Source organism: Dendrobates tinctorius, unplaced genomic scaffold (genome assembly GCF_039654945.1).
Source record: "Dendrobates tinctorius isolate UK_male_01 unplaced genomic scaffold, ASM3965494v1 ptg000046l, whole genome shotgun sequence".
NCBI classification, from domain to species: Eukaryota; Metazoa; Chordata; class Amphibia; order Anura; family Dendrobatidae; genus Dendrobates; species Dendrobates tinctorius.
Genome location: NW_027361714.1, coordinates 81056494 through 81071822, shown reverse-complemented (window position 1 = coordinate 81071822; position 15329 = coordinate 81056494). Strand labels below are relative to the sequence as shown.

The 15329-nt window shown below is 39.2% G+C and overlaps 1 protein-coding gene across 1 annotated transcript in view; it reads left to right on the top strand.

The window, feature by feature from the left end:
* The first annotated feature begins 362 nt into the window (after positions 1–362).
* Positions 363–15329, top strand: part of NR2E1 (nuclear receptor subfamily 2 group E member 1) — a 100889-nt gene continuing 85922 nt past the window's right edge. The window contains exon 1 of the mRNA XM_073576059.1: positions 363–751. Coding sequence (XP_073432160.1) covers positions 727–751 — 25 coding nt within the window. The 5' untranslated portion in view covers positions 363–726. The remainder of the gene's footprint in view (positions 752–15329) is intronic.

Here is a 15329-nt window from a genome sequence, read left to right as displayed (position 1 = left end):
AAGGAAGCCAAACTACATGCACAAAACACTGACAAATCTAACTTTGTGTCGTGATGCCAAGATGATGATCACACAGTGGCACAGACAAGCAGACACACATGGTACCTGAGGTGGTCTCCAGCAGGAGGGCACACACTATACCTGCACTGGACGCCTCTCATGCCGCAGGTAGGAGCACGCAGGGCTCCTCTGGGAGGTACAAATCATTCATGCGATCCCCCCTCCTGAGGGCTGTGTGACGTCACGCTCCTCCAGGCCCGGAGAAGAGCAGGGCAGCGCTAAGTGGGCACAGGGCGCATTCCCCTCCTCCCCGGTGTCCTGTCACTTTATTCTAAGGGCTGCAGCACAAAGTCACTCAGTGCATTCAGCTTCCCAATCCCTGCACAGAGCCAGGCACTGCCCAGTGTCACAGCCCGGGCTCCTGCAGCCCCCTCTCAGCTGGGAGCCCACTCACACAAGGAGTACATGCTGGGACCACTGATTGGCACACTTGTCCCTCCCGGTCCCATACACGTCTCTCTGGCACTGGGAGTAGCTGACAGAGTCAGGACCAGGACAGAAGAGAAGGCTGTGACTGCTCCCTCCTGGGAGACTTCTCACTACAGCATCCCAAGTGCAGACTCTAATGTGAAGAGGATGCCAGGCCTGTCCTGGAGGGGAGAGCACTGAGCTCTGGAGGGCACCTGTCACTGGACCTGGGCTCAGGCTGCTGGACCTTCTGCCACTATGAGCAAACCTGCGGGATCAACAAGTGGGTAACACGCTGTGCCATGCATTACCCTGCCTGGAGGTGGTTCTTGTGTATGTGTGTGTATGCATGTACTGTATGCATATGTGTGTGCTTATGAATGTATATGTATCTATATCAGTGTGTGTGTGTGTGTGTACTGTATGCATATGTGTGTGTTTATGAATGTATATATATCTATATCAGTGTGTGTGTGTGTGTGTACTGTATGCATATGTGTGTGTTTATGAATGTATATATATCTATATCAGTGTGTGTGTGTGTGTGTACTGTATGCATATGTGTGTGTTTATGAATGTATATATATATATATAAATATATATATACACACACACACACACAGATGTCGCGCTCGCTTTGCCTTGGAGTCCTTTAGTAACCAGTTTCCTTTAAGACTTTTGTGATAAGTTCTTCTAGTGTTCAGCACAAGGAGAGACTTTACAAGCGAGCGCATAATGAAGGGAAAGCGGATTTGAGCTCAGGCTATTGCACCCAGAATTGCTAATTAAACAATCCTAGAATCCAGGGATCGCAGAGAAGAAAACGACTTTAAAGTCACATTGCCCCTAATCCTGGATGCAGGCTCCATACACTGCGCCTGATTGTGTATAGGGAAAGTCGCTGCAGCTAATCCTCAGCACAGGTTACTGGGGAGAAAGAGACATTCTTCTGGACAAGTGTGCGAAAAGTCATTGGACCACAGAAGTAATGCAACTCCTCTAAGGGTGATACTTACGGAGTTTGCTTTTAGACAATCAAATACTAATGAAATGCGATATTTCAAATACAATTACACCATTAATTCTACATATTATCATCATTTCCTGAGATATAGACGCAGTTAAGTGCAAAAGTCTGTTTATCTAGTGATATATAGATATAAATATATATTTACTATTTTACATATAGTCCTTTTTGTGCTTTATAAATAGCAACAGTTAAAGTGCACAACGTATCTAATTTATATTTTTTATCTAGCTGTGAACACACTTCCTTCTATAATAAAAATAATTTTTGATCAGAGTTGTTCAGTGTTTACAATGTAATTAGCTTGGGCTCAACTCATGATTATTGCCAAATTCAAAATAATCAACCCAACTAAGAAAAGTGACAAGTCGAAATGATATCATAAAAAGATAGATGCATATAGATATGAAATGGAGAGATAGATAGATAGATAGATAGATAGATAGATAGATAGATAGATGGGATGATAGATATGTATATAGATATAGGATAGAGAGCTACATAAATAATCTACACATCTTGCACCACTGATTTATAGAACTGACAGGTACTACTCTACGGATGTTAGAGGTATGTTATGCTCTTCTAATTGATATAACTAAATTATCACATTCTTATTTAATATTAGTAAATAAAAGGTGAGTGATTCTGTCTCCGGAACCGAAATGGCCGCTTATAAACTGGGAAATATAGGGATATGGACTGAAGGGTAATAGGTAAATTGAGTAAATATGTTTGTATATCTATATTTCTAGATATCTGAACAAATGGAAATGTGTATGCCTAAAGAACATATACAAAAAGAATATGGATAGTATAGAAGTTAAGTGGATAGATAATAGATAGATAGATATGGGATGGATAGATAGATAGATAGATAGATATGGGATAGATAGATAGATATATATGGGATAGATAGATAGATAGATAGATAGATAGATATGGGATGGATAGATGGATAGATAGATAGATAGATAGATATTGGATAGATAGATAGATATGGGATAGATAGATAGATAGATAGATAGATATGGGATAGATAGATAGATGATAGATAGATAGATAGATATGGGATAGATAGATGATAGATAGATAGATAGATAGATGATAGATAGATAGATAGATAGATATGGGATAGATAGATGATAGATAGATAGATAGATGATAGATAGATAGATAGATAGATAGATAGATAGATATGGGATAGATAGATGATAGATAGATAGATAGATGATAGATAGATAGATAGATAGATAGATAGATAGGATAGATAGATATGGGACAGATAGATAGATAGATAGATAGATAGATATATGGGATAGATAGATAGATAGATAGATATGGGATAGATAGATAGATGATAGATAGATAGATAGATATGGGATAGATAGATGATAGATAGATAGATAGATGATAGATAGATAGATAGATAGATATGGGATAGATAGATGATAGATAGATAGATAGATGATAGATAGATAGATAGATAGATAGATAGATAGATAGATAGATATAGGGATAGATAGATGATAGATAGATAGATAGATGATAGATAGATAGATAGATGATAGATAGATAGATAGATAGATATGGGACAGATAGATAGATAGATAGATAGATAGATAGATATGGGATAGATAGATAGATATGGCATAGATAGATAGATAGATAGATAGATAGATAGATATGGCATAGATAGATAGATAGATAGATAGATATGGGATAGATAGATAGATCGCTCCCCCACAATGACTCTTCTCGTTATCACTGGTGACTCAGGTGCACGGTGTAATTGCTGTGACTTGTAGTGCAGGCTGGCTGGCTGTGTATAGCTATGCGAGCTGATCTCTGCCTGGGTGGTAAGGAGAAGCCAAGCTGCAGTCCCTTAGACCCAGACTAACTTCTTTCAACAGCCCCTGATGGTAATTACAGTAATCTAAGCTGCCATATATCTTTAAGCAATTATAACACACAATAAGTCCCCTGGCCTCCTGCTGCGGGATGTTCAGAACGGTTTCCCAGTTCAATAAAAATCTGTTTTCTCTCGTTGTACTGTCAAGACCATGTTGCCTGGAGGAAGAGATGCTGCCCAAACCCAGGCCTCCCCTGAGCCTAATGGCTGACCCTGGGTCACAGTCACATGGCTGCTTACAGCATTACTCCTATTAATATTAGTCGCTGCCATTATTCCTAAGTGATGCTCTCCTGGAAGGACCTATTGTGGGCTTCCTTTCTCCATATTCCTGTCTCGTGATGTGATGGAGTGTCACATACAGTACCAGCAGCAGTCATGTTGTCCTGTGAGTGTGGGGTCAGAGGTGGAGTCTGTGTCAGTGGGGGCTAAGCCTGCCGGAGGGGGCCACAGCTCTCCCTGATGGCATTGTGTGGTACCAGAATTCCCATGCTACTCTTTTTGACGGGTCACTGGTGAATCAATAGGTAGGTAGCAAAAAGATCTTGTAATTACACATGAACATAAACAAGACCATCCAGGTTGTGCTGCCAATGCTGAGGACACAGCCTACCTGGAGGGCACACAGGGCACCTGCCCCTATACCTGCCCCTGGGAGAGCAAATTGAATTATGCCTGATATTAATTATAGGGAAGTCACTTTACAGCCCCCCTCACTCCCCCCCAGGTTTAATCCCTCTTTTCCCCAGCCCTGTTGTATATAGCAGCTGTCGGGTTTCATTTAGGAGGAGATGTGGCAGCTTGTGCTGGCTGCAGGCAACACACATTCAACGGGGAAATCATTAAGTTACCACTTTATTTAATGTCTCTCTTGCATTATTTTATCACTGCTGGACCTGCTCTCCACTCCATACCGCCCCCTGGGGAAGACGAGCAGTGGTCACTCTGTGTTGTCACTGTGTCCCCTCCACACAGGCTTCAAGTATTGGCAGCAAGCAACAAGTGCTATCTATCTACCTATCTACCTATCTATCTATCTATCTATCCCATATCTACCTATCTATCTATCTATCTCTCTCTCTCTCATATCTCTCTATCCATCCATCATATCTATCTATCTATCTATCTATCTATCTATCTCATATCCCTCTCTCTGTATCTCTCTCTCTCTCTATCTCATATCTATCCCATATCTATCTATCCCATATCTATCTATCCCATATCTATCTATCTACCCCATATCTATCTATCTATCTATCTATCTATCTTTTCCCTTTATTGATACATACTATTAATACATTTTTAGTTTTTTTTGCAATAGCATATACTAAAGTTTGTATTTTATTGGCTAGTGTGACCCATCAATTTATTACACTACAATGAATGAATATATATATACACACATTATATATAGTTACACACATTAACATTAAACGTTCGGCTGCCTGACTGAGTTGTCTTTACGATGAATCCAGGAAATTCGGTGGAAATGGAGTAGTGTGCACATTCTTTGGGTTGCCACCAATCTTCTTATTCCCATGCGGTTGTACCGTCTATTAGAAGTGAATTATTCCCACCATTTGCACTATGTAATTGCTGGTGTTACGTCTTCTCTTCGTTCACAGGTCTGAGACCTAGGACAAGTGTAATTAGAACGCTTCATTCACGGTACTCGCTAAATCTCGATCTAGATGTTCCTGTCATCTCCTACATCGTCAGTTACCGCAGCGCACATCACAGTACATGACCCAGTGCCGCAGTTATGTTTTATGCACCAGCCAAAAGTTGCTAGTTCATTTCTACAGACACCCAACCCCTCCACAGCTCAGTGTGCAGCCCAGGATGGGGAAGAAAGTGGAATATCTACAACTTTGGAACTAATAATTCAAGTTGAAATAATACATTTCTTCTGACACAACTTTCACATCAGATCTTACATTTCCCTGATAATCAGTCTAAATGTGAATATCATCTTTATATTCCATTCAGTTTCTCCCTATGTATTTAGCAAATTATATCTGCAATGAACATTAAGAATAAATGCAGAAGTGTTCAGGTATTAGGAAGAATTGAGAAACAAAGCTCTAATTAATTTACTGGATAAGAAACAGAGATGCTGCTACTCCATATCTATCTATCTCATATCTATCTATCTCATATCTATCTATCTCATATCTATCTATCTCATATCTATCTATCTATCTATCTATCTATCTATCTATCCCATATCTCTCATATCTATCTCATATCTATCTATCCCATATCTATCCCATATCTATCTATCTATCTATCTATCTATCTATCTATCTATCTATCTATCTATCTATCTATCTATCTATCTCATATCTATCTATCCCATATCTATCTATCCCATATCTATCTATCTATCCCATATCTATCTATCCTATATCTATCTATCTATCTATCTATCTATCTATCTATCCCATATCTATCTATCTATCTATCTATCTATCTATCCCATATCTATCTATTATCTATCGATCTATCTATCTATCTATCTATCTATCTATCCCATATCTATCTATCTATTATCTATCGATCTATCTATCGATCTATCTATAGATCTGTCTATCAATCTATCCATATTTTTATGTTCATTACTAACCATGCAAAATATTTTCCAGCTTTATTGGTAAACGTCTTATTTAGCACACATGCTTTATTCCTGGGTTTAGTTACTTTGAAATGTATGCACAAAGAGTAGCAATTATGTCAGAAATGTCACTTTTAGATGAAATGGCATCATGAACCATGTTCCGATTACTATATTATTATATAAATAAACCAGTACATTTCAAGTAACCAAGTGGGTAAAGCATCTAATTATTCCAAAATGATACAATAAGACTAATTGAAGTAAATTTGCTTATTATAATATACAAAATATCAGCGGACCAGGCTATTCATGCAGAAGATAAGCTTCAATAAGTGTTGGTCCTTTTGTATCTTTATCATTGCATGTAGTGTATACTTCTAAACTATAGTTCAAGTCAGACACCATAGCAAGTTGACTCATACTGTTATATAACAAATATAAGACATTATGCATAAAACACATACCACCTGTTATTCTGCTGTTAGTGTTTTGGTCATTTACCACAAATTTTCTAATTATAACAAAAGGAAGAGTTGGTCGAAAATATAGCAGAGAGGCACTAACAAGAAGCCTGTATTATAAGGGAAGTGTAATCCACAATTTTACCTCTAGAGGCCGCTGCAAGGGGAGTGGGATGGTGACATCAGCTTGCCCTAATAAAACAAATTGTTTGTCAGACATTATGGGGATAAATTGGAAAAAAATCGTAATAAACATGTATTGTACAAAGTCAAATACCCAGCACATCTGAGTCTAAAATCACCAAAAATATGAGGAGGTCCATAAGGACTGGGCTCCATCACCAATAGGAAAATGAAACATAACTTTTACTGTGCAATTAAAAACATGGTGGGAAAAAACAGAAAGATAGAAAAGACTAATAGGGTTGAACAAGGTTTGTTAACCCCAAACCCTTAAGCTTATGGATCCTTAATCTTTTCTATCTTTCTGCTTTTTCTCACTATGTTTTTAATTGCACAGTAAGGCTAGTTTCACACTATCGATTTTTTGCGCTGCGTTTTTGCGCAGTGCAAACGCATACAAAAAATGCATCATGCGTTTTGTATGCGTTTGCTGCTTTTTTGCGCATGTGTTTTCACCATTTTTTAGCCATTTTTACTCTTAAAACGCATGCGCTTTTAAACGCAGACGTGCGAATGTCCATGCGCACATCTGCGTTCCCTTAGACTGTAATGTGTTTTTTCGCGCATTCCGTGCGCATGCATTTTTTTGAGACAGGTCGGACGTACCAAAAATGCAATAGGTAGCGTCCGGTGCGCTTGGGCGCACACTACAAAAAACCGCATGCGCACATAAAACGCGTACGAACGCGTGCAAACGCTAGACCGTGCGCACCCATGTTAAAGATAGGGGAAAAGGACGCATGCGCATGTATGTGCAAAAACGCAGCGCAAAAAAATGCTAGTGTGAAACCAACCTTAAAGCTATATATTAACATTTTCCCCGTTGGTGCTGAAGCCCAGTCCTCATGGACCCTTCTTCCATTTCTGACCTGGACACCAGCCTAGCGTGTTCTTATACTCCTTGCAACATACCCTGACCAAACAAGGTCCACCAGGGTTCCCATGTGAATACAAGTGTGCAATAGTTTTAGGGGCCTATTCACATAATTAACATGACAACCAATAAAACAAATAGTATGTGATTTTATGTCTATATTTCATAGTGGGAAAAGCAATCCAGGCTAAAGATATTGATGACCTATCGTCAGGAGAGGTGACCAATGTCATGTAGGTGAAGGTCCTACACACCTTGCCCAACCGGTGCTACTAGATCCAGTGGTGGCCAGATGCAAGAAGTGAATGGAGCCACAACAGAACAGCTCCATTCACTGTGTGGTGGCCGTATCCAGTTACTACGATTCAGCTCCTATTCACTTAAACAACGTCTCCTATAAAGTGAAGGAAGTGGTGTTGGTCCACCTCTGTTTAGTGACTATGTCTGGCTGCCACTGGAGCTAAAAACAACTAATCGGTGGAGGTGCCTCGTGTCAGACCCCAAAGATCTGATATTGATTACCTACAGTAGAAAGCCATTTTATAAACATATTAATTAGAAAAAACAAGAAAGTTTATCTCAGTCCAATTACTGAGCAACGTAACCACTTGCCCTTTGCCATAAATATCTGGGGCAAATATTGCGTACGTGGTCTTCACAGGCAGGACGGTGCAAAATAGGAGGCCAAAAAATGCTCTAAGAAAACACACCAATAGTCTTGTAAGTGGTTGTGTGACACGCTGTGTTGCGCTAAATAAAGTGTGGTAAACACATTAAACCCGCCATTCTGACATTGATTTTTGGGGGATTATGTTTACGGTATACATTTTGTGTTAAAAATTATCATGCAGTTTGATTCTCCTCATCAATGTGATTATGGCGGTACCTAACATATCCAGTTTATTTTTACTATTTTAGTGGTGAAAAAAAATTCAAGAGTTTTTAAAAAAAAAAAAAATTTGGGATGATGTCACCATTTTCTGAGACCTGTAGCAATTATATGTTTTGGCCAATGGAGCTGTGTGATAGCTTATTTTTTGCAGGGTGAAACAAAGTTTTCATTAATACCCTTGTGAGATAGAGGTCACTTTTTGATCACTTGTTATAGCATGTTTTGTGGAATTTTGGAGACCACAAAACCAGAATTTTGACTTCCTTGATTTTTTTTCGTTTACGGGGTTTACCGATTGGGTTAATTGTCTTTACATTTTGATAGACTGGACTTCTCTGAAAGTGATGATCCTAGTATTTTCGCAATATCTTTATTTTCAGTGGGGGTAAATGGGGATGATTATAACTTCTATTTTTATTTTTTCATATTTTGTAAAACTTTTTTTTTACTTTTAAGAGACTTGAAGATTTTCTATCGCTTGTGCTATACACAGGAATGCCACAGCATCGCTGCATACAGTAGAAATCGTGGACTTCTTTGAAACCTGGCCACAGGGTTTAAAAGGTGCCTCTTAATGACAGACACAGGGGTCATTAGCTGACCCCCAGCTGTCATCACAACCCAACAAAGTGACTGGTGATCACGTCAAAGGCGCGTCGATGAGTGGAGAGAATGACGTGCACACATGGTCAGAGATTGACAGCGACATTTAACAGGTTAAGATTTGCGTGAGGAGCATCGCTCTACCCACGATTGTTAGCAGCAGGCCCTGGCTGTAGTACACAGCCATCAACTGCCAGGTATGGACTTTGTGAGCCCGCTACATACTCCCGCTCTTTGACTTGCATGTCGTGAAGGGGTTAAGGAGGGATTTTAAGAGAAAAAGATATTGACTACAAATAATAATAATAATAATAAATATTTAAAATTGGCTTTTGGGAATTATTTTTTACTTTGTCCACCAGTATGTCTCTTTATTGGAAAATGTTGGCACTGAAATTCTTTCACAAAATCTGCAAGTAACGTGGATTTTGCTGCGGAAACACTAAAGATATACTAAAAAAATCCACATAAAATCCACAGCATGTGCATTAAACCTTATAGAAACTGGTGGATGATTATGGCCATTTTAGATGTGTAATTCCACATAGCGTTTGTACCAAGCAACAGGGTAAACTTGTGCCAGCTTAACTGATGGGTATGAAAATGCCCACAATAGGTATACTAAGGAAATAAAAGTGTATAAGCTTTGTGTCTTGAAAAATAAAGAAAAAGAACTGTGGTAAAACATACAGTATGTAGTAAATGATGGCTTTTAGTTCATATTGGTGAATATATTACTATGGTACAGATTATTTTGTGCATGTGTAACTCTTACGTGTTTGGTAAAATGGCACTTAAAAAAACTCATCGCACATAAAAACAAGACCTGATACTGTGAAATAAAAAAGTATGGCTGTAACAACTACAAATTAATGAGCAAAAAGAAATCCTCTGATCATGTGAACAAGGACATCACAAAATGTCACTGTGTATGTGAATATGCATGTAAATGTATGTTTACTTACACAGGTGGGGAATGACAGATAGGGGGGCACAGGCAAAAATCCAGCAAGTGTCCACCCCCAATAGGACAATTGTTTAGGTCATTTATACTTCTAAATCATTCCTGGTTAATACTTTATATATTGTATGCATGTTCCTATAAAAGGGAAAGTACTAAACATTAAGGCCACCATGAGAGAGGACATCTGTCAGATGCTGGGGGAGAAAAGTATCATACTTTAATCACTACCTTCTTTACATTGCCTTCTTTTTAATCTTTTTGACCCCCATTTTTAGTGTTATTGTGGTATCTAACAGATGAAGTCTAAATTAAATGGATATTTATAAAATTACAAATTCTAATATTTGGGTATATTTGCTTGAATCATTTGTTTTGGAGTTGCACTCACCCTGTTCATTGTGTAATACGCAGCTATCGTTTATTACAATAAACTAGGGATGTCCATAAGCCGGTGTGTGACATGTTGAACAGGGAGTACAGTGTGCTGTGCAGTAGTTTCTCTTGGTGCCCCCTTATTTTGTGTACTATATAATGTACAAATAGCCATACTGTGCCTGATTACCAGCACCATACAGTGTGCCTAAATATCAGTTTCATAAGGCTAAAAAATAAAATTTGCCTAAATAACCATGCTATACCGTACTTCTGCTACCAAACATTGAAAAACTAATGTACAATATAGTGCCTATTAGTAACTCATATCTGAGGCCCGATATGGGCACACCTTGACTTTAAACAGAGTTATGAACGTTCACTTTTCAACAACCTTTTGAAAAAGGGCAAAGTCTAAGCCAGAGATATAAACCAAAATTATTACACTTTCTCCAGTTTAAGATACAAGAAATTTATCAAACTTTGGATTTTAGCACCAAAACATGATATTAATAGTACAACGTTATTGTGAACTTTTCTGAGATTTAACATATAGAAAAAGTGGTAACAGGATCAACGATATCTTGGTCGCAGAACAATCTTATAATTGGTTTGTTGAGTGAAGTTTACCATGTTCACATTACAAGTCCAACCTAATGATTCAGTTAGAGGTTAGAATCACATATTTCAAAGTTACTTCTTTTGGATGATCCGCACAGTAATTTTATCATACGGCCCAGCTGTGCTTTTTCATAGCGATAAAAGGTTATCACTTACACTTTATATGAGCATAGAAGACCAATCAATGCTCGCAACTCACAAAGACCACACTGAGACTATTTTTCTGCATGGGTGGTCCAAGTTACTAGTAATGGCTCCTCTATCCTCTATGGAAAAGAAACCGCTAAGACAATATTGTAATGAGGTCATCAAGCTCAACATTAATTGAACCTGTCAACAGGATATGCAATTTTAACTGTTTAATTTCTGGGGTGCACAGCCTAGGAGGAGCTGTTTATCAGTTGACATCAACCTGCATCCATACTCTTAATATACACATTACCGTTTCTCTGCTATATGTGCAGTTGTACGTTAACAATATGTAAGATGAGAAGTATTGTACATTTTATAATCAATGTTGGGAAAGCTTTTGAGCCAGAGGATGTTATCTAAATGAATCCATCAAAACAAAAATATCATATCCATGAAGCATGAATGTTCAATATTCACTAAAGTGCATATGGTAAGAATGAATGTTGCTCTAAGTTAGCATATTCAATGCATTATTCAACTCTCATAGGTAGAATGTAAGTTTTAATTACACTGTTCTGCATATTTTCAAAAGTTGTCAGGTTCAGTTATGAAATGAGCCATTGCTTAAAGGGAGTCTGTCACCCCATTTTAGCCCTATTAGCTGCCGGCACCGCCATCAGAAGCTTATGTACAGCATTCTGTAATGCTGTAGATAAGCCCCCAATGTAACTTGAAAGATAAGAAAAACAAGTTAGACTATACTCACCCTAGCGTCCAGTCCGGTCCGATGGGTGATGCGGTCCGGTCCGGCAACTCCCATCTTCATACGATGCTGTTCTCCTTCTTACTCCTGCCTCGGCTCCGGCACAGGTGTACTTTACCTGCCCTGTTGAGGGCAGTGTAAAGTACTGCACTGCGCAGGCGCCGGACCTCTCTGACCTTTCCCGGTGCCTACGCACTGCAGTACTTTACTGCACTGCAGTACCGGACCGTGACACCCACCACACCGGACCGCGCCCCCAGTGTGTATAATCTAACTTGTTTTTCTTATCTTTCAGGTTAGATGGGGGATTTATCTACAGCATTACAGAATGCTGTAGATAAGCCCCTGATGGCAGTGTCGGCAGCTGATAGGGCTAAAATGGGGTGACAGATTCCCTTTAAGTCCTTTCCGATGTTGGACATAATAGTACACCCACGTCGGAATCTCTCCCTTTGATGTGGGCTCCGGCTGACATGTGCCTCTAGCAGCCGTGGGTGGAATGGCAATCCACCCATAGCTGTTATCCTGTTAAATGCCGCTGTTAATCTCTGACAGCGGCATTTAACTCGCTCTTACCGGAAACGTGCTGTAAATCCCGCCCATCGGTGAGCCTGTCACATGATTGCGGGTCACTGATGGGTTGGCATGACAACCAAAGGTCTTCAGCAGACCTCTATGGTTGTCATAGCCAGGTGGTCGGTGCTCATAGCAAGTGAACATTTCTGCTACTCAGAGGCGATCTGATTATAGCAGAGGCGATCAGACAACTGCAGCTTTTAGTCTATCATGGAATCTATTGAAGTATGCAAAAAGGAAAAAAAGTTTTTAAAAATATTAAAAAAAATAAAATAATAGTTCAAATCACCTTCCTTTCGCCCCATTCAAAATAAAACAATAAAAAAATCAAACATACACATATTTGGTATCGCCACGTTCAGAATCTATCAATCTAAAAAAATTAACCTGATTGATAAATGAAACGGCATAACGAGAAAAATATTCAAAACGCCAGAATTACGTTTTTATGGTCGCTGCTACATTGCAATAAAATGCAATAATGGGCGATCAAAAGATAAAAACCTTAGCTTGGCGCACAAAAAATAAGCCCTCACCCAGCCTCAAATCACGAAAAATGGAGACGATACAGGTCTTGGAATATGATCTCCTGATCTCAACCCAATTGAGCATGCATTTCACTTGTTAAAGACTAAACTTCAGACAGAAAGGCCCACAAACAAACAGCAACTGAAAACCACCGCAGTGAAGGCCTGGCAGAGCATCAAAAAGGAGGAAACACAGCGTCTGGTGATGTCCATGAGGTCAAGACTTCAGGCAGTCATTGCCAACAAAGGGTTTTCAACCAAGTACCAGAAATGAACATTTTATTTACAATTATTTAATCTGTCCAATTACTTTTGGTCCCTTTAAAAACATGGTGGCACATGTTAAGGAGCTGAAACTCCTAAACCGTTCATCCAATTTTAATGTGGATACCCTCAAATGAAAGCTGAAAGTCTGAGCTTCAACTGCATCTGAATTGTTTTGTTTAAAATTCATTGTGGTAATGTCTAGAACCAAAATTAGAAAAATGTTGTCTCTGTCCAAACATATATGGACCTAACTGTACCATCGATGCTTAGTGTCCTCCTGATGGGGGACATGAACTTTAAGATTAGCAAATGTTTGAGAGGCCTTTAGTTGCTTACAAGTTACCTTAGGTTTCTTTGTGACTGCACAAACTATTATATATCTTGCGCTTGAAGTGATCTTAATTGGTCGACCACTCCTGAGGAGGGTAATAATGGTCTTGAATTTCCTCAGTTTGTACACAGTCTGTCTAAGGGTACCGTTATACTTAGCGATGCACCAGCGATTCCGACAACGATATGGATCGCTGGTGCATCGCTAAGTGGTCGCTAGTGAGCTGCCAAACAGGCAGATCTCACCAGCGACATAGCAGCGGTCGGGGGTCGCTACTTACCTGTCAGACGCGGTGATCCTGATGTCCTCCCGCCCGCGTCCACGCGTCGCTCGTCGGCGCCACAGGAAGTCCAGCAGGAAGCGCCCAACGAGAAATGGTCCAGGACGTTCTCTCGCGATCAGCGATAATCAGCGGGGGAGCCAGTCGGAGGTAAGTATCACATGTATCGATATTGCTAGCAATATCGCTGCTGCGTCACAAAATCGGTGACGTTACAGCGATATTGCTAGCGACATCGCTATGTGTAACGGGCCCTTAACTGTGAATTGTTGAATCCAGAGATGATACTTTGATCTTTTCCAGCCAGATTAGCATCTACAATTCTTCTTCTTTTGTTTGCGCCATGATACAGTTCCTCAAACATGTGGCAAAAATCAAACTTTGATATCACTATTCTTTAAATAAAACAGTTCACCCACTCACACCCGATTGTCATCCCATTGATTGGTTCATTTTCTGCAATAAAAAAAATGGAAAAGTCTAATACTTTTGGCTTACTTACTTGATTTCTTTTTATTTACGGTATCTATTTTAAGACTTTTGTGCAAATGTAATGTACCATAGTTTTAGGTCCATTTTATGCAGAATTTAGGAGTTCTGAAACTTTCAAGCACCACTGTATGCTCTGAATTGTGGAGAGCCACAGAATATGTTGGCCCCATCAAAATAAAGATTATTATTACTATTAACAATTAATGCAAATACCTACTAATGCAATCTTTTATTACTCTTTGATATTATTTTGATCAAGTTACTACTTTAATACTCGTAAACATACAAGTAATATTATTTAGAAAAAAATCTGGTGGCTTATTTAGAGGTGTAACTAATTGTATTTTGCATGAAATTCCTTGAGCATGTTTACTTGTAACTTTGAGCTTTGTTGTTCCACTGTTTTTCTGTTTAGAAAAGTGTGAAATTAACAACTGGGTGTTACCTGGCAGAAGTGTGTTCTTGTACATCATGACATTATCCAATCAGTAACTGCCAGACTTTTACTCCTTTGCCAGCAGAACATTAATACACCCAGTTGTCAATTAATAAATAGGACTTACGCACAAGTGAACGTTGCATTACCTATGGCTTCATGTGGTGCCTGTATATTTACCGACAAAATGAGATGGAACCAAGGTTTTGTTGAGTAAAGTTTTCCTGATTTCTTCTGATGGGATGGTTCTCCAAGCTCACACACAGAGCAATTTTATGGCCAACTGAAAGCAACCTAAAGCTGGCCATACATATTAGCTAGATGTCATCTGAATGATTGTTCAAACCAAGTTCACTATACACAAGCATTCCTGTGTTCTCTGAGAGAGCTGCTGCCATATGCCAGCATATGGATCATCTGTCATGATAGAATGTGGAGGCTCCATATACATTAGATGGCTGGCCAATCCTGCTGAAATTGGCGAGTCTGGTCGTCTTATAACTAATGTGTGTTTTGGCCATAACCATGCCT